This window comes from Leptopilina heterotoma, unplaced genomic scaffold, assembly GCF_015476425.1.
Source record: "Leptopilina heterotoma isolate Lh14 unplaced genomic scaffold, ASM1547642v1 Lhet_14, whole genome shotgun sequence".
Lineage (NCBI taxonomy): Eukaryota > Metazoa > Arthropoda > Insecta > Hymenoptera > Figitidae > Leptopilina > Leptopilina heterotoma.
In genome coordinates, this window is record NW_025110859.1 from 219,612 (window position 1) to 240,100 (window position 20,489).

Consider the following 20,489-nt stretch of genomic DNA (forward strand, 5'->3'; position numbering starts at 1 on the left):
TTGATTTAAATACCGAGCTTAGAAAAAAATCGAGTAATGAATTTGAGAAGAATTTTTACAAGCTAATGAACAATTCCGTATTTGGCAAGACAATGGAAAATGTTAGAAAACACAAAGATGTTAGATTAGTAACAAAATGGGAGGGAAGGTATTGCGCGAAAAATTTAATTGCTCAACCAAACTTTCATAGTTGCACCATATTCGATAAAGATATGGTCATTATTGAGATGAATAAAACAAAGGTATACTTTAACAAACCAATTTACATAGGATTCACTATTTTAGACATATCAAAGATAATAACATATGACTTTCATTACAATTACATTAAAGAGACTTTCAGTGATTCTGCAAAATTACTCTACACAGATACTGACAGTCTTGTTTATCAAATCACAGTACCAAATTTTTATGATTATATTAAAAGAGATTTACATAAATTCGATACATCCGATTATCCTGAAAACAACATTTATAATATACCACTTGCAAATAAAAAAATCCTGGGTCTTATGAAAGACGAAAATAACGGTAAAATTGTAGACGAATTTATAGGTTTAAGATCAAAACTATATGCATTCAAGTTATGGGGTGATGAGGAAGCTAAAAAGAAAGCAAAAGGGGTAAAATATTCAACTTTAAAAAAAATAGGTTTCGATGATTTTAAGCATACTCTCAATGAAAATGAAAACCTGATCCGATCTCAGCACTTTATACGCAGCAAAAAACATGAAGTATTTACTGTCAAACAAAATAAAATTGCTCTCAGTTGGCAGGATGATAAAAGAATTTTGATACCAGGGAAAACTGACACCCTTCCTTGGGGTTACCAACACCAAGAGCCAATGGAAATAGATGAAATTGATGTATAAAATGTTAGTTTGTATTAGTTCTCTATTGTTTACTTTATACAATTTTTACAATAAATTATACTTAAAAAATATTGTAATTTATTATAATAAATAAATGTAATCAAAATAAATGTTGTTGTTTCTTATACCTGAAAATAATAGGGTTAGGTTAGGAATAATAATTACAGTTCAATTGATATTTTGTAATTTTATTGAGGAAAAAAATTGAATACACATTTTAAACTAAAAATACTCAAATATTACAGTTTTTGCAGAACCAAGTTTTTAAGTTTATAACATTCTGAAGAGCACAAGTAAAAGTTTTCTTGTTGATTAAATGTTTTGAACAAGTTTTAATACATGTTTCAATGTTTAACTTTTTTAATGAAGGACAATTTAAATCATTCATGTCGATAATTTCAATACAATATTTCTCATCGATTATGCTTTTTAACCATTTTTTCTTCTCTAAACCTTTAACATAAATTGTCTTTGCTTCTTTAAACACATTTTCTAAAATTTCTTTTAAATAAACGTACGGTACATCACCAGCATTCCAACGAATACCATGGAAATTATTTTCTAACCAACGATTGATACATTTATATTTATTTGTGACGCAATTCCATGGACAAGGAGGTTGGAAAACCATATTTATTGGTATTGAATCATTATTTACAGAAACTATAGCTAATTCTTTTAAAACAAATTCATTAATTGGCAATTTGAATCCTTGCACATCCATCAAGTACTGCATTTTTAAATCAACTAATCTCATTACGCGTAAAGAGTTAAATATATATAAGCTTAAAGTTAAACAATTTTTTTTGACAATTCCACTGATTGGTTTATATTCAACGATGCGGTCATGTAAAACTAAGCAATAAGCTGAAGTATTGGCGGGAAAATTTTCTTTTGATTCAAATTCTAAGCGGATATCAACTGGTCCACTTTTTAAAGACTCATTTTGTTTTGAACAATCTACTACAACTAAAGGAGCATATTGTAAAAATTCTTTTTTTGATAAAATTGGTTGAGACTCTTTACTATAATAAGATGCTTGAAAATTTGTAAACATTTCATATAAAGTAGAGTACTGATTTCTACCAATATTGAGATTCATGTTACCATAAGGATAACATTGTGAATTTAAAAATAATTTTACATCAGATAAATCACAGTGATCGAAACAACTAGAGTTTTGAACTGTATTATTTTTTCTGTTTCTCTGAAACCCTAATACAATAAATCTAGGTTTCTCTAATTGACTTGAAGTTTTTACACTCCAAATATGCTTAGGAGTAATTGGTAATAAAGGATATTCATACAATTCCCAAGTTCTAAAACTTATTGGAATAGATGGATCTTTTTCAATATATTTTAATAATTTAAATTTTCGAGCATCTGATAATTTTATGTATGGTAATAACCATTCAATTTTTTCAATAACAATTTAAACTCTTCTAAAGGTGCTACTTGCAACACTGCGTTAGCATCCGTTCTTGATCTGATTAAAATAAGCTCATGTTTAGCGTTAATAATAACTTTTTGGTAATCTTCAGCAAAACCAAAAATCATACTTAAAGGAATACAAACATCAAAATAACCTTGTGCATTTGTTAAGGTTGGTTCATTTGTAAATTCTAACCAGCCAACATTTTCAAGAAATTTATTTTGACTAGCATCCAGAGAAATATAATTTTTCATTAAACTTGTAAGACCAACATTTTTATTTTTATCAATTTCTACACCATTAAGTTCATACTTTGCTTCTTCAAATAAATGACATATGCCATTAGAAATTAAATTTGTACGCTCTAGAGCTGTTCCATCAGGTTTCACAAGTTTTCCAGTGATGTGAATCGAGCTTTTGCTTGGAAATAAGCAATGATCCTGATTCTGTACCGTGATGCGGATTTCGTCACTATTGTTGTATGTTGATGAGGTGTATGGTTGTTGCGCATGAACTTCATAATGAGCAATAGATTCATCAAAAATTACTGGTGAATCAATATTTAAAATTTCCCCTTCCATAGCAAATAATAATACGTTGAAATACAAAGGCACAAATACGAGTAAAAATAACCTTAAATCTCTTTTTTACTATCCTTTTTTTACAATCTTTAGACCGAGATTTTTCAGTAGTTGCAGGTTCTGAGGTGTTAATCTCTTCAAGATTCGCCGACGACTGATTTGCTTCTGGCATGGTGTCTTAATTTTATAACCAAAAACCAATCCTTTTTCTATTATTAAAAACAATACCCATTACTTTAAGGATTTAATATGAAGCCTTATTGTTAAAGTTTCCCCTCGAAAATTAACTAAATTTTCGTCTTGGTCTACAATTCGCAACTGAATATAGTCTATTGTCTTGACAGCGACTGGCAAGTAAAATGACGTGATTTGGTACTTCCACTATTTTATATCCTGGTGGAACAATAGGAAAAAATTCATGAATTGTATGCACTTTTTCACCATTAATGTATGCTCCCGTTGTTATATTACATTCTACTCTTAAGGAATTTATTTTAATGATTGATACTGATTGATCAGACTCATGGTATTCTTGAGCTTTTAATTTGCGAGGAGAAAATCCTAACAAACTACCTATAGAATCATTTGGTTTAAAATTAATTTCTTCATCACAATAAACTGTACATTTCAATGTATTATTGTTTGGTTTGATTCTAAAATTAATTCCTTTATTTTTTAAAATTAAATGCAAAACTTGATGAATATCACTAACTTCATAACTTCCTGTGGGTATAATAATTTCTTCATTTCCTACGTAAAATTTATTTTTCCCAGCATCTATATTAGGAATAGAATTAAAAGTTAAAATTCAACAAGACCAAGAGCATAATTTTTTAAATTAGACAACTCTATTGGTGGAAAAAATTGAGATTCTAAGATGGATGAATTTCCAGACAACGTTAAAATAAGTGAATCGTCCATGATGAGGTCAAATTAATAACTGACATTTAAACCAAGAATATCATTTATTTATATGCAAAGTATACAAATCAGGAATATTCAATTGATTACATAAAAATTTAAGACATAAATGTCCGCATACATATGTATTATAGTTTTGATATCGTTTATGATTATATTTTATGCTACCAACACCAAAATATTTAACAAGATCCGCAGGTGGTCGAAGATTACCAAAGCTATCAAAATATATGATTTTATCTTTATTCTTTTTATATGCACACCAATGTGTACCAGGACCATTTTTATCATCTAGATTAATAATTGCAAATTCATTTTCTTTAGGACCACGCATAGGTAGTTCATTTCGCATAAAAACTCCTCGAAAATATGGAATTTTTAAACTCTTTGCAAATTTTAGTAAATCTAAATCTGTTAGCGCACGGTGAGGTAGCTTTACTTCAAGTTTTTTGACTTGCATCCTTGTCCTACTTTGTATGGTTTTAGATGAAGGCCTAGTCCTGCTTTATATGGTTTTAGAAAGAGACCTTTTCCTAAGGCAATAGATTCCATTGTTTGATTATGTCGCTTGCTTTCCTCTAGTTGACGTTTTGCAGAATTTGCATCATTTATAGCTTTTGCTATGCCAGCTGCTCCCCCTGCTAGAGCCCCTGTTGCACTTAAAGCCGCAAACAAAGGAATAAGAAAAGGTAAAATTCCTCCCACTTTAGCAGGTATCGGTAAAACTCGAGGTTTATTAATTTTTCGCCTGCCACCAGCAATTTTAACTGCCAAACGTGCACCCTCAAGTGCTGATTTAATAGTAGACTGTGCATTTGTATCTAATTTCATAGATTTTTTAGCTGCTGTTACAATCTTTCTCAACGTTGATTTTTTATTTTCCCTCTTTTTCTTCATATTTTCTTTTGACTTGACTAGCTCCTCCGACGGCCGCAAGCTGCCGTCTACGGTGCTAGTTTTTATATGTCCATTGTCCAAGTCCATTATTTCATTAATAGTAATATTCAAATTTTTTCAGTTAATAATTTGCTTATTTATATTTGAAATGTTGACGTTTTCTTTGACAATGCAAAATAAGATTTATTATGAGTACTTTCTCTTAACAAAAATAAAATTTATATATTCGCGCTCTTTTTAAATAACATACGACTGCAGCGCCACCTTCACATGTACAAACAATTTTAAAAACACCCTTCTATTAAGATTTTACATTCTCATTGCCCATTCTTTACTTCGATACTTTTCGATACATTCGACCTTTCCACTCCATGTCTTTTTTAAGAAAGGATTCCCATGCCCAATTTTGATTTGACCTTCATTGCATTTGTTATTGCGTAAGCTGCAGCTCTTTCACTATAATTTGCGTCAGGAGCAAACACACGATGCCAAGCTTTGTCAGCAAGTACTCTATCAGCTGCGTTTCTCGCTTCTACACTTTCCCTATTTTTTGAATAAGAAATATCGTGCTGTTTACAAGCAGCGTCGAGAGGGTTGATTCCTGGATCACCTCGTGCTAATCTTTTCGACAATTTTGTTCCTGGACCACAGTATTGATAGCCAGGTATATGAAGTTCAAAAGGTAATTTATTGATAATTTTATTCAAAATACCTCGTCTTACTCTTTTCGAAGTTTTCTTTAAACTAATTTGTTTTTTATTTACACCCATATTTATATTCTTTTCGGGAACAAAACTTTTTCAAGACTAAAGGGGAAATCTATATAACCAATGTATTTATAGTTTTTTGTCATTTGACTACAAACAGATGATGATCTAACAAAAAAATTATGACAGTAATAGTCAATTATCACAGTAATAGTCAATTATCCCAATTGCCTCCGACAGTAGGAAACGTGGACCTTGCCCAAAGCATGAAAGAGTTGACGATCGACACCAAATCGCAAACCTCTCCTAAAAACTAGACCTAGCAATCAGATGCTGTAAAGTAGCATGGACCTTATTATTGGACTTGCATGCAAACGTTACAAGCGACTACAGTAAACTGACATTGAAACTATTAAAAACCTTGTATTTATAGTTTTAACCTCAGTTATCGTAAGAATGGAGTTCGAAGCACAATCGATTAAATTACCAGTTTACAATTTTGACACTCTTGTTCAAGATTGTAATAAAAAAACAGATAATCGTCATGGTAATTTATTGCCAAATAGTGTGCGAGCAATATTTTGTGGACCGTCAAATTGTGGAAAGACAAATGCTTTACTTGCTCTTCTAATACATCCCAATGGATTACGATTTGAAAATGTTTATGTGTACTCAAAATCGTTATATCAACCAAAATACAAATTTTTAGAAAACATTTTGCAACCAGTAGAGGGTGTTGGCTACTTTCCATTTAATGAACATGTGAATGTTGTAGAACCAAACAATGCGTTACCAAACTCAATATTTATATTTGATGACGTAGCATGTGAAAAACAAGATAATATTAAGGCCTTTTTTGCTATGGGAAGAAACAAAGCTGTGGATTGCTTTTATTTATGTCAAACATATGCGCGCATTCCAAAACATTTAATACGTGACAATGTTAATTTACTAGTTTTATTCAAACAAGATGAAATGAATCTTAGACATATTTATGATGATCATGTAAATACTGATATGACATTTATGGAATTTAAAAACTTTGCAACTCTTGTTGGAAAAATAAGCATGATTTTATAGTGATTGATAAAGATCGTGATATTAATGAAGGTAGATATAGAAAATGTTTTGATTGTTTTATAAAATTAGAGAAATGATATTCTTTGTAAACAGTTTCATTCAAGACATTGGTCTATCAACATGTCTTCTACACACTTAAAACATTTGCGAAAGCAAAAAGATATTCTTGGTCAAATTGCGAAAGCCAGTGATGCTATTCGACGAAAGCACAGACTGATGAAATTGGGCAAGGAAGAAATTGAACAGACTTTAAATAATACCTTTAAACCTATAGTGACACCAATTCAGAAATTAGTTGACGACATTGAAATTGTCAAACAAATTCGACCAGTAAAAATTGAAAGAGAGGGAGACCTTCCTTTAGAGTTTGGAGAAGATCAAGAAGTTAAGAAAGAGAATGATTCATTTTTAAGAGATGACTTATCATTTGCAACAGCTGCTGATGATGACGATAACGGTGATGATTATGATGATGATGATGGAGATGATAATGGAGATGGAGATAAATCAGAGAAAGATGGTGCTATTTTATATCTTCAAATGTTGGATGAAAAGGGAAAAGATTTAGATCCTTCATATGGAGTTTGTAAATTATCTAAAGGGCAATTAATGATTGGTAATTCAGGAATAAATTTTGAACAAAATAATATTAGTGTAGGTAATAAAACATATCCTGCAACGAAAGGTTTACTTGAGCTTTTATTCAAAAAAGTTCCAGAAGAAGCTGTTTTAAGTGTAGTTGATCGGGAAAATTATAAAAATATTGTAATATCAACTAATGCTCATAAAAAATATTACAAAGCAGATGGCGCTGTTAGAGATAAAAAGAGTTTAAAATATCTAAACTATATAGCAGTACATTCTGGTGAAGGTTTAATTCCAGAATATATGACTCAACAAGAAGATGCAAAAATTGATTATGTTTATTGGGATGATCCTAATGAATTGGTTAATCGTTTAAGATTGCTCTTGGCATCTCAAGCAGCTGGAAATCCCAGTCATAATAATGAGATTATATCAATTATTGAAGAGTTGAGAGAAGCTGGAATTGTTTATTAATTAACAGTTGTAGAAATTTTTATCATTTTCATGATGAGTATCGACATATTCGGACGTCAGTTTAAAAGCACAGAAACTTCAAATCGAGGTCCACCAGGACTTGGTTTTAAATTGACTGGTGAAGGAGATTTTAATATTGAAAATAAGAAACTTTGTAACGTAGCTGATGCTGAGAGCAACAGTGATGCAGTAAACTTGAATACTGTAAACAAAGTTATTGAATCTAAAACGAACGCCATCTATGATGTAATCGGTTCTGTGAGAAATGATATAAATGACAATGTTGTAAAGATTGCAGAGATAGAAGATTTGATAAAAAAATATTTTGAAAATCTAAGAATCAGTATTGAAAGAAATATAGAGATGATGTCTACCAGCAAAGAGATTATTTTACAATTAGACAGCAGACTGCGCACACTTGAAGGTAATTAACAATGGAGGATCAAAAACTACAGTTGGTGAAAGAGTTACATAAACCAGCGAGAAAAAATTATAAGCGAAGAAATGTTAACATTCGAGGTATTGACGAGACTTGGCAAGCTGATCTTGTTGAAATGCAACCTTATGCTAGAGAAAATAAAGGTTACAAGTACCTGTTAACCGTCATTGATACATTTTCAAAGTTTGCTTGGGCTGTTCCAGTAAAGTCCAAAAAAGGTGAAGATGTGACTGCGGCAATGAAATCTATTTTATTTAAAAACGTATACCAAAAAATTTGCAAGTAGATAAAGGAAAAGAGTTTTATAATTCACATTTTGAAAATCTTATTAAAAGTTATAACATTAACTTGTATTCTACTCATAGTAATTTGAAAGCGTCAATTTGTGAGCGATTTAATCGTACTTTGAAGAATAAAATGTGGATGCAATTCAGTTTACGCGGTAATTACAAATGGATAGACATACTAAGTGATTTAGTAAATGCGTATAATAATAGTAAACATCGGACAATAAGAATGAAACCGAAAGATGTAAATGCTCAAAATGAAAATAATTTGTTGTTTGATGTATTTAAAAAAGTTGCAGTAAACAGGAAATATAATAAGAAATTTAAAGTTGGAGATAGAGTACGTATAAGTAAAGTTAAGCATGTTTTTGAAAAAGGTTATACGCCAAATTGGACTACGGAAATATTTACTATAAGCGATGTAAAAAATACTAATCCAATAACATATATCTTGAAGGATTATCAGGAAAATCTAATAAGTGGATGTTTTTACGAGCAAGAACTTTCTAAAGTTAAATATCCAGATGTATATTTAGTTGAAAAAGTATTAAAAAAACGAGGATCTAATGTATTTGTAAAATGGTTAGGTTTTGATAACTCTCATAACAGTTGGATAAACGAATCTGAATTATAATGTATTTAAGGAAGGTTGAAATAAAAATAAATTGAATTGTATGCATTCTTGTATTTATTTATCCTCTCTTTACAATAATTTACCATTTACACATTGAATATTTGACATTTGAGAAAAACTGCTCTCTTTATATACACAAGATATGACCTATTTGACCTTGAAGTTAATTATAGATTTCGTGGAATTGCGGTAAGATCAAAAGCATTCTTATGAAAAGTACCGAAAATGTTTGTAAAAATTCCTTAGATAAAACTTAGTCAAAACAAAATAAATGAACTGTATAATAAAACAGACCGAAAGCAATAAATCAAAGATATCAAATTACATGTAAAACAATAGCTTAAATAAAGACTATAATTCCAGGAAATAAATAGGTATCAAATTACTCGTGGGAAAAATTCTTTAGATAAATCACAAACCGGAAGCAATAAATCAAAGATATTATAAACAACAAGTAGATGGTAAAAATTCCTTAGATAAGAATATATCAAATTACACATGTCAAAATTCTAGGAAGTATGACGTCATTTCCGGCTCAGCATCGTGCCCCCCGTGATGTCATATCCACCTCAGAATCATGGTCTGACCCCCCCCCCCCGTGATACCATATCCGCCTCAGAATCGTATCCTCCCCGTGATATCATATCCGCCTCAGAATCGCACCCTCACCCATGATGTCATATCCGCCTCAGAATCATGGTCTGAATATTACCCCCCCTTGTGATGTGATATCCGCCTTAGCATCACAATACTTACCTCTTATCACATGCTGATCAAAGTGCATCAAAAATCTCATACCAAATGATCATGTTCACACATATCCAAATATACTTAGATTCAAAATTTAAATTTTCGCGCCAAAACTAAGGTATGCGCATGCGCAGTTCAATTTTAGTGGGTTAGAACTCTCCATGTATATCTACTTTACTGTTTCAAACGAACTGTTTTACATGCGCCAAGTCTCGAAAAAGTATTGAATCAAGAATATCATGTTCTCACGTCAAGTAATTTACCTTGAGTCATTTGGTATCTTGAGTCAAATCATTTTTTTATTTCCTTTAAAGCAACTATTTATTTCATCCAACACCCATAGTCTAGAGCCAAGAAAATGGGAAGATTAATACAAGTTAATAATTGTTTCAACTCAATTAAAAATTATTTTGTTTCAAAGAAATGTTAATTAATCTAAGCATTTGTTTTACTTGAAGCATTTCTATATTCTCATGTTTCAAAATCATTAATTTCTTGCGAGAATGTTATATTTTCTGGAATGAAATATTTTATTTATTCAATTCAATTAAGTGTAAGATCTTGAACTAAATCATTTTTTTGATTCCTTTAAAACAAGATTTTACTTAATCTAACACCCACACGGAGAAAAAGGAATAGTTGACACATCCAGATACATGGATATCACAGCCATATTATATTGAAAAATACGGGATATCCATAGTTAAGGTTGCTGCATCCATATTTATTTATTTATTTATTTATTTATTTATTTATTTATTTATTTATTTATGAAAATATCCCGCAGTCCAATTGGACCATACATGGGTAACGAAAACTAAAATAAAAAAAAAAATATAAAAAGTAACAATCATATTTATAATTTGTGCGCAAGTACTGCTTCACACCATCAATCAAACCAAATCAAATCAAATTAATCAAATCTATCACTTCTAAGTACATTATTACAACAAAGTGTGTAAATATTTTTTAAGTATTATTTTAAACTCCTTCTCAGAGGAACAAAACAAATCGAGATTTGGCTTTAACGTAGAGTACATGTTGTTAATATGTTTACATGAAAAATAAATAGGAGCAATTTCACCAATTATACTTTGTGGAGGAGTCAAATAAAAAGGTTCAGATTTACGTGAATTAATTCTGGGTATTCTAAATGGAATTTGGCGCAAAAGTTGTGGAGCTTAAATTTGAGATGATAGAATCTTATAAAAAAATAATGTTGCAAAATAGATTCTTCTCTGTGATAAAGTTAAAAAATTGAAACGACGACAAAGAGCATCATAGTCACACCCTCGTGGAGGGTAAATACCGTCAGTTTTAAAAGCTAGGTACTTTAAAAATCTTTTTTGAACTTTTTCCAATTCATCATTATACTTATCATAATAAGGATTAGAAAGAAATAGAGCGTAGTTCATTTTCGAAAGCACTAGAGAGTCATACAGGGTAATTAGTGTAGAAATATTATTAAAAGCCTTGCATGATCCTATAAGACACCCCAATGCCCCCGTCTCGAAAAAGTATTGAATCAAGAATATCATGTTCTCACGTCAAGTAATTTACCTTGAGTCATTTGGTATCTTGAGTCAAATAATTTTTTTATTTCCTTTAAAGCAACTATTTATTTCATCCAACACCCATAGTCTTGAGCCAAGAAAACGGAAAGATTAATACAAGTTAATAATTGTTTCAACTCAATTAAAAATTATTTTGTTTCAAAGAAATATTAATTAATCTAAGCATTTCTTTTACTTGAAGCATTTCTATATTCTCATGTTTCAAAATCATTAATTTCTTGCGAGAATATTATATTTTCTGGAATGAAATATTTTATTTATTCAATTCAATTAAGTGTAAGATCTTGAATTAAATCATTCTTTTGTTTCCTTTAAAAAAGTTTTTACTTAATTCAACGCTCATATAATCCTGATTCAAGAAAATACGAAGGTTAATATAAGTAAATATTTGTTTCAAGTTGATTAAAAATTATATTCAATTAATCCCATATTTATTTGAAGAAAGAAATTCATTTTCTTGTGTCAAGTAATTATTAGCATTGAACAGAATTCTTGAATTAACAATTTAGTATTTGGCGGAACTAAATATGTAATTATTTCAAGCAAATATTTTACTTTTCCGAAGTACCAAAAAGTATTGAATCTAGAATATCATGTTCTTAAGCGAAATAATAAAGTATTGTCTAGAGAATTCATGTTTCTTGAATCAAATCATTTTATTTATTTGCTTTGAAACTTTTTTTTACTTAACACAATGCCGGTGTTCTTGATCCAAGAAAATATTTTTCTTCAAATGTATATGCAACTTAAATATCAGTTTTTGAAAACTGTCCATTGAGGCTAGGATGGAATAGTGGATTGGTAGACAGTTTTTCCAATCCGCGTTTCTCAACGTCTCTTTTCCCAATGGACATTTTTCCCAATGAACAAATTTCCCAAAAATGGGTCGTTTTTCCCAATGGACGTTTTTCCCAATGACAATTTTTCCCAACAATAAATTTTATTACCAAAATTATTTATTAACAAATAAAAAAGTGTAGATGTTCTGTTTTTAGTGTTGATGAATTAAGAAAATAATGTCTTAATTGATTTAAAATTTAATGTAGTGACCTATTGTTTTTAAGTATCGAAATATGTTTTCGCGCTGTGCGTATTCGCTATACTGTTCGACAATATTCAAAATTTTCTCTTCTGTTTCTCTTCTTCGCTTGTCTAATCCTTTTCTTATTCGCTGCCCAATTTGTAGTTGGCGCAGCATAATTTCCGTGTCTGCTTGTTCTTTTCGCAACTCATCGAAAAGAACAAACAGACTTGGGTGATGCTTGCCAACTACTAATTGGAAGCGATTGTGCCACCCCTCTGATAAATTATTTGTTCTAGCCGTTCCTTCCAAAACAGAATTATACTGGTTCCATAATCGAGGTGGATAAGTTGGTGAGCAGTATTGGAACCGCAAACGAGCTCCTCGTCCTCTTCCTCGTATAATTCTTGGAGCCCTTCTGCCTGAATGCGCCGAAAGACATTTTGACTCAAATGGAAAAAACAGCAGTTTACTCTATCATCCTCATCATCACCGAGAACTTCCTTAGCAGCGTTTATTATACCAACTTCGAAATCAGTCATAATATATATTGGCAACTTCAAATTTTGGCGTATAAGTTTTCTGCCCTCCTTTAAAACTATATTCAAAACTTTCAAATACGAAGATTGCCGTTTATTTTCTAAAAGAGCATGAACAAAAGGCAATCCAACAGTCTGCGGTTTTCGATTTACACCAACTTGAGTTACATCTTCTTCCTCTTCATCATCGTGATAAGAATCGTATAAAAGAAAGTTATTTCCACCGAGAGTTTGCCTATAATGTTCGGGAATTTCTTCCAAATCCGAGATACGAATAGGGTTACTGGGCATATGCCGTAAGCGAGTACGAGAAATTTGTTTTCGGAGATTTGGCCGTTCCGGCATCTCTGACAGGATTCCTATATTAAATATAGTTATAGTTAATTACTGAATTACTCAAATAAATTTAATAATTTAATGATTTTAATATTTAAGCATTAGTGCTATTTTCTACCTGATGGGACATTTTGCAGCTCTCTACGTATAATTTGTGCTGGAAGTAACTCCGGATGTTCTTCAGCTACTCTTTTAACCCTAGCCACTATTCGCTCAGCGTCGACAGCGTCTCGGTTCGGAGCATGTTCATGAGGAGATTCTTTAGGCCCTTTGAAAAGTGATAAATTTTCTAAGTCACTAGATGTGGTTGCTCGTGCGTGACATTCGCCTTTCTGTTTGCAGTTCCAATATATTCGACCGAGTTTAGAATTTGATGAATGTTTGCAATACAAAAATCCGGAAATACTAAGCCTGACACTTCTATTGGTATAAATTACTTGTAAATTTGCTTCAGCCATAATAAAAATTTGAATTTTTTCACTTATAACTTTGATACAAGTTTACTCTAACGGTTATGATTAACAAATGACTTTTTTATCATATACAACAATGAAGTTAGTCTTGACAACGATTGCAATTGTTCATTGTGATTAAAAATTTAAATTTTATTTTCATTGGGAAAAATGTCCGTTGGGAAAAAAATTTTGGGAAAAATGACCATTGGGAAATTTGTTCGTTGGGAAAAATGTTCATTGGGAAAAAAGTCGTTGGGAAAAGTGGATTGGGAAAACTGTCCCCCTACCGGCATAGTGGTAGCGTGACGGCTTCTGGTGCGTGCAACCCGGGTTCAATTCCTCCGACCGTGGAAAATTTTCTTTCAAGGTATATTTGTTGTATTTGTGTTAAGTAATAATTAAATGTAAATATATATGTAAAATAACAATTATTTAATTATTTAAATAAAAAATATAAATGTTAATTAATTAAATAATAAAAATGTTTGACCTAAGTATTAGAAAAGATGGGATGGAGGTTAGGGGAGGGGGGGGGGTATTTTAAGTAAATAATTTACTTGTATTGAGAAAGTATTTTTTTGATTGAAATCTATAAATTTTCTCAAATCAAGAAAAAATTTTCTCGGACAGAGAACATACTTTCTTGATTTGATACATAAATGATTTTGAATTAATATATTCTGCATTTCTTACATGCTACTTAATTTCTTGATCGAATTCCGTATTTTCTTGGATCAAGAATATCTGCGTTCTCTCACAAAATAAATGTTTTCACTGAGAAAACTGGAGAGTCAAATTCAGAGGTTCAAAAAGTGTATGTTTCCTTTGCTTATGAAGAGAGTTAAATAGTCCTTCTAAAATAAATTTTAAATTGATAATGGAAATCTACTTGTATATTCTCTCCCATAATATCTGAGGGTTAAAAGTTGCGCAGAAAATGTGTACGATCTGTTGCGCGCGAAATTATTTTTCTGACATTTTATGTATTTAATTTAGGGGTTAGGTTGCCATATTTATTCATTTCGCGCCGGATAAGGAAGGGATTTCTCAAGATGGTTAATTTGTCCCTCTGTTAGAGAAATGGCACGAATATCTGTCAATGGTGTATTTGAACATTTAGATTGTTATCCAATAGCTAACTCTCAAATATGAACGATTTGTCCCTCCAGATGTTTAGTCCAATACTCCAGTTTTCTCAGTGTTCTTTATTTAAATCTTGAATTACTTGAACGAATGTTACAAAAAATTGAATGAATCAAGTAAAATAATTCAATTCTCTATATATATATTCTTACACGGAAAGAAAAAGTCCGTCAATCATTAATAGACTAGTATATTACTTTGAGACGGGACACAAAATCATTGAATGGATAACATATTACTTTGAGTCACAATCAGTGACGAGTTGCTTGCTAAAATTTAGAAAACTGTCATCAATATATAAAACTCGTTCACTAAAATTTAGAAAACTGTCTATTAAATTTTCTATGACTATCAAAAGCATTCAAAAAATTCAACTTCTTTCAGAATTATCCCTAATTTTAGACACTATTTGGTACAGAATGAACACATTTTTTTCGTTGCACAGTTCCGATATTTTATTTACACTCTTAGACGCTTTAGACCAACACATTTTCGCACTTATAATAACTACACGTATAGAAACGCACACTTATAACACTTTAAGTTTAGAAGCGAACTGTTCTTATATACACTGAGAGAAGACCGAGACGTAATCTCGCAGTAAGGCTCGCACGGGACGTATTAGTTCCCGGACTTCTCTCAGTGTACCAAATAACAAAATTTTTCACAACTTGTGAGAAATGATTTTGCACTAATAACTACTTTTTAATTAGCGAGAAATATAAAAGAAAATATATTTTTATCGAGGTCAATTTCTAGACGCAATTCAACTGCAAATTATTAGTTAAGTTAAATATTCACATTACACATAATAGTATATAGGGATATGTATAGCAGACAGCAAAAACACATGGACTATAGAGAAACCGGAATACGAGTCAACTAACGTTTCACAAACTTTCACTAATGATTCGTAAACATTCAAACAGCCATTGATAACAATTCAGCATTAAATCTAAAACAATTGGTCACATACTGGCATTCTAATCAATCCATGACTCGTTTTCAATCGTTAAGTAAAGTTAAGTAACCATCAACGGAAAAAGAGTCCCGTCTCAAAGTAATATACTAATCCATTAATGGTTGACGGACTTTTTCTTTCCGTGTAGAACAAGAAAATATTTTATTCATTTAATACATTTTATATTTCGTACAAGTCGATTAACTTCTTGGTCGAATTACACACTCAGAAAAAAATTTGTTCGAAACAACAAAATTTTGGTTGAATCAACCAAATAAATGCATTGCTATACAGTCAACCAAACGTTTGTTTGATTCATCCAAATAATTTCTTCCAATACGTTTATTTGTATTAACCAAATGGTTATTACACTTAACCAAAAATTTTTATTTAATATAACTAAAAAATTTGTTTATTTTAAGAGAAAAGATTTGTTTGATTCAAATAAATAGTTTTAGTAAACGCATTTGGTTCCTTTAAATAAATATTTTTGTTTACTTAATTTTGTTATTTATTTTCCTCTAATAATATTTGAATTTCCTAATTTAATATTTTCTAGTACATATTATTGGTTAATTTATAATTTATTATATAATTATTGATATTTTAAAATTTTACATATAATAAATCATAAATTAACCAATAATATGTATATACTTGAAAATATTAAATTAGAAAACTCAAACATTATTAGAGGAAAATAAATAACAATTAAGTAAAATATTGTATATTTCTTCATATATAAACAAAATAAACTAACTAACCGACACTTATAATTTTTTGTTTCTTTGATTTACCGATTTAACTAATAAATTTGACGCGAACGCGGACTGTAGACAAGTGAGATCGCCATTTTTAAATTCACACATGTACTTTTTGAGAGAAGCAAATATTTTTGTTTGACTCAAATAAAATGATTTGGTTAAATCAAACAAATTTGTGTGTTGTGTCGAACAAATTGTATTTAACTAAACAATATTCTCTATTCAAAACACAAATTTGGTTAAATGAAACAAACAACTTCAAATAAAAAATTTCTTTCCAATAATCAAACAAATTTTACTTATTTATTAAAATGAACCAAATTTTTATTTAAATCAACAAAATTGTTCTATCGTGACAAATAAAATAGGTTAATTAAACAGTTTGGTTAAGTGAAATAAACTGTTTCTCTGAGTGCATATTTTCTTGGATCAAGAATATCTGTTCTTCTCACAAAATAAATGTTTTCTTCATTTAAATCTTGAATTACTTGAACGAACGTTACAAAAAATTGAATGAATCGAATAAAATAATTCAATCATCTATATATATTCTTAGAACAAGAAAATATTTTATTCATTTAATACATTTTATATTTCGTATAAGAAGATTAACTTCTTGGTCGAATTCCATATTTTCTTGGATCAAGAATTGGCCGTATTCAATCCCACGATTTGCTTCAACCAAGAAAAATTTTCTTGGTTCAATACTTTTTTTTCAGTGTATAAATGTATCTATAAAAATTGAAATAAAAGCAATTTTTTAAAAACATATTCCATAATTTCCTTAATCGTTGTAAAATTGCATTAGAGATATATTAGTATTTATTCTTTTATAGACACTAGCGCCTCCGTCGACCGCTACGCGGTCGACTACGTTGCTTCCACTTTCCATTTAACACGTAATTATTCTTTAAAATTTTAACACGTAATTTGCTTTTTCATGTTATTCCTACCTTTATATTCTGATTTTGTTGTGATAAAAAAATGTAAAAACAACAAATTTCATTTGTTTAAATAAATTTTAAAACAAAATGTTTGTGTCAAAATTCAAAAATTATTATATTTGTTCAAAAATAATAAAACATTAAAATATCACTTCGAACGAAAACTGGTTTATAAACAATAATAAAAAAACTATTACCCTACGTTTTTTTTTTAATTTTTACTCATTCTTCAGCAAATAAATGTTTATTTATTATTTATACGTATAATATATATAGTTATTTTGTTATATTTTTAGTCGGTCACAACAACAACAGAAATTTGTTTTGTTCCGATTAAGTAACTAAGTTAGTGAGGTTACATTTGTTTACAAAGTGCATACCTCGTACATTTAGCACTAACCAGAAATACTACAACATAACACATTCAACACATTATTTTTCCATTGTAGACGCAGCCCAAAAATTACAAAATTAAAAAACATTTAATATACTTTTATTTATATTATAATAATAAAAAACAATTATTTGCCGAAAATAAAATAAGATTCCAAAAGAAAACAAACAGTGGCCATCTTTCTATCTTGGTTTGACGTCATCCTGCATTTCACGCGTGCGTAGTCTTTTTTAAGAAAGTTCTGTGATGACGTAATATCGATATATCTCTAAAGTTTCGAGAGAATTCGAGTTTCAATAGAAATAGAGTTTCGAGCTAGTTCTTCGATTTTTCTCGAACTTTCTTTTTTAGGAAAGGATTGGTCGAATATGAATCATATTCAACTCTAAAAATTGTTTGTTTGTTTTTAATTTTTATTTAATACCATAATCTGCAGATAGCATTAAATTCGAATCTCCAAAAAGTTAATTGTCCAATGGCGGACAGTTTATCTCAAGATTGACAAATCGGAAACCAAAAATCCAAACTGCTTTTTAAAAAAGAAGGTGTCTTGCATAGAAATCCACCACCATTAATGAAAAATAAAATAATGACTAAAATAAAAAAATAGCAGATGTTTCAATAAGTTTTTTCTAAATACACTGGAATCTAGATCGGTGAGACTAATCGGGGATTCTTTTAAAAAATAATTCATGTTAGAAAATTAATATAAATCACAAAATATTATAAAATATTATACAAAAATAAAATGTATAATATATTTATATTAAAAAGAAAAAAAAGTAAATAATGATGAAGTTATCAAATAAAATAAATAGCATCGGGCACTGAGAACCTTTTTCTTCTACAATTAGGCACGGCATTGATCGACATTTGAAAGTCCCCGCTAGCCCTCCACCTTTCCTCGCCTACAAACTATGTAAACAGAGTCTCAACGATACCGAGCTCACCGATCTAGATTCCAGTGTACACCATGTTTTTCACTATTTTTCTAGTCTGCAAAAAAGTTTTTTTTTAATTTTTTGACTATTTTCTGGTGAATTCACACACATGACATGCTAACAAACAAAACGACCTATGATTTATTAAAGTCGGTTCAGTAGATTCAGAGATAAAGTGTCCGCAATTTTAGAAAACGTTATTATTTTGAGAAAAACGAGTTTAAACTTTATATATGTATCGTTATAGAGGTCATCCATAAATTACCTAAAATTTTTTTGCAAATTAGAACCCCTCCACTTCTTTTATGTCAGACCATCCTCACCATCCCCTTAAAGCCTTACTTAATTTGTCAATGGCTCTTTATATTTATTGAATACTTTTTGAAAAATTTACTTTTATTATTGACAATTGGTTATTAATTTAATACTTTAGGAGGTGTTTTTTGAAGCCGTAAAGAGTTAAAAAAATACAATAAAAAAAAATAAATTTTTTTAAAATTCTAAAGTGTAGTATGTACATACCTTAAAAAAATTTTCAAGACCAGTGTCGTTTTTCAAGACACAAATTTTTTCTGAATCGGAAATATAAATTCTCAAAAAGTTCTGAGTAAATCCGTGTTTCGGAAAAAGCTCTTCTCCAATAAAAACGCTTCAATTTGATGAAAAAAAGACCAAATTTGATAATTTCGACGTGGGTATATAGTGACACTTTTCTGGCAGGTATGCTATACAATAGTATATTAAGCAACAAGAGGATAAAGGCAGCCATTTATTTACGGTGATTTTTGTGACACGAGTGGAGGTCGAGGGCGCCCCGAGACCGGAACAAGTGTCACAAAAATCATCGTTAAGAAATTGGCTGCCTTTATTCTCGTGTTACTTACGATATTTTTTATTCCTAATGCACAAAAGCGGCGATTTCAGATAGCAGACGACAGGGAGTAAAAGTCATTCACTTGTAGGCCAGTCGGTGAGTGCAAAAAGTGCACATAAGTGCAACCTGAAAAGTCGAAGCAGTTTCTTGTAGTTTGAGGGCCCCAAATAAGAGCCCCATAGTTTGCACCACATTTCCGTTTGCGAAAAATGGTGTAAACAATCGTCAAAGTTCGAAAAACATGGTTTTTCGATGACTGTTGCTTCCGGTTAAATTTTAGGGAAAAAAGTTGTGATTGAAAGTTATAGAGCTTGGAAATAGCTTTCAAATGATTGGTCGCAAGTTAAAAAAGCTTAATTAGTTTAGTTGCAAATGAATTTAAGCCATTAAAAATAGCACTTTTTTAATTGTTTAATAACTTTGTTAATAATTATCGAATTTGTTTCTAACTTCCCAGAAATATTCCCCTTGCGAGGCTGAATAAATCCCAAAAAAATCAACTTGATCGGGTAAATAGTTTATGCATAATTCCATTTGTTAACTAAAAACATGTAATTTTTCAACGGAATTTCCCCACTTTTGGACCTGCGAATTTCGTTTTTTTTTCTTGGAGAGTACAGTTAAGGAGTCTAACTTTCATTCCATTTAAATGGGAAATTGATTTTTTTTATTTAAGTGCATAATAATAGACGTTAAAAAAGGGTATGTTTTTTTGACATAAACAAATGGAATAACTCGGCCAATTTTCACTTTATCGATTTCGTGTAAAGGGCATTTGATTTCATTTGTTTTCACAAAACTTTTCCAAAAAAAAAAATCCGATCTAACTTCAAGAGGTGGAGAGTTAACTTTTTTTTAAAAAAAAATTCCTGACAAGTTAATTA

At 30.2% G+C, this 20,489-nt stretch overlaps 2 protein-coding genes across 3 annotated transcripts in view; both read right to left on the reverse strand.

The window, feature by feature from the left end:
- Positions 1 to 20,489, reverse strand: part of LOC122497803 (nuclear receptor subfamily 2 group C member 1-A) — a 68,684-nt gene that overhangs the window by 43,607 nt on the left and 4,588 nt on the right. The gene's annotated exons all lie outside the window — the stretch shown is intronic.
- LOC122497804 lies at positions 11,947 to 13,936 on the reverse strand. Its single transcript, XM_043605104.1, has 2 exons — positions 13,248 to 13,936; positions 11,947 to 13,152 (listed from the first exon to the last, which is right to left on the reverse strand). The coding sequence occupies exons 1-2, from the start codon at positions 13,585 to 13,587 to the stop codon at positions 12,506 to 12,508; spliced, it is 987 nt and encodes a 328-aa protein (XP_043461039.1). The 5' UTR covers positions 13,588 to 13,936; the 3' UTR covers positions 11,947 to 12,505.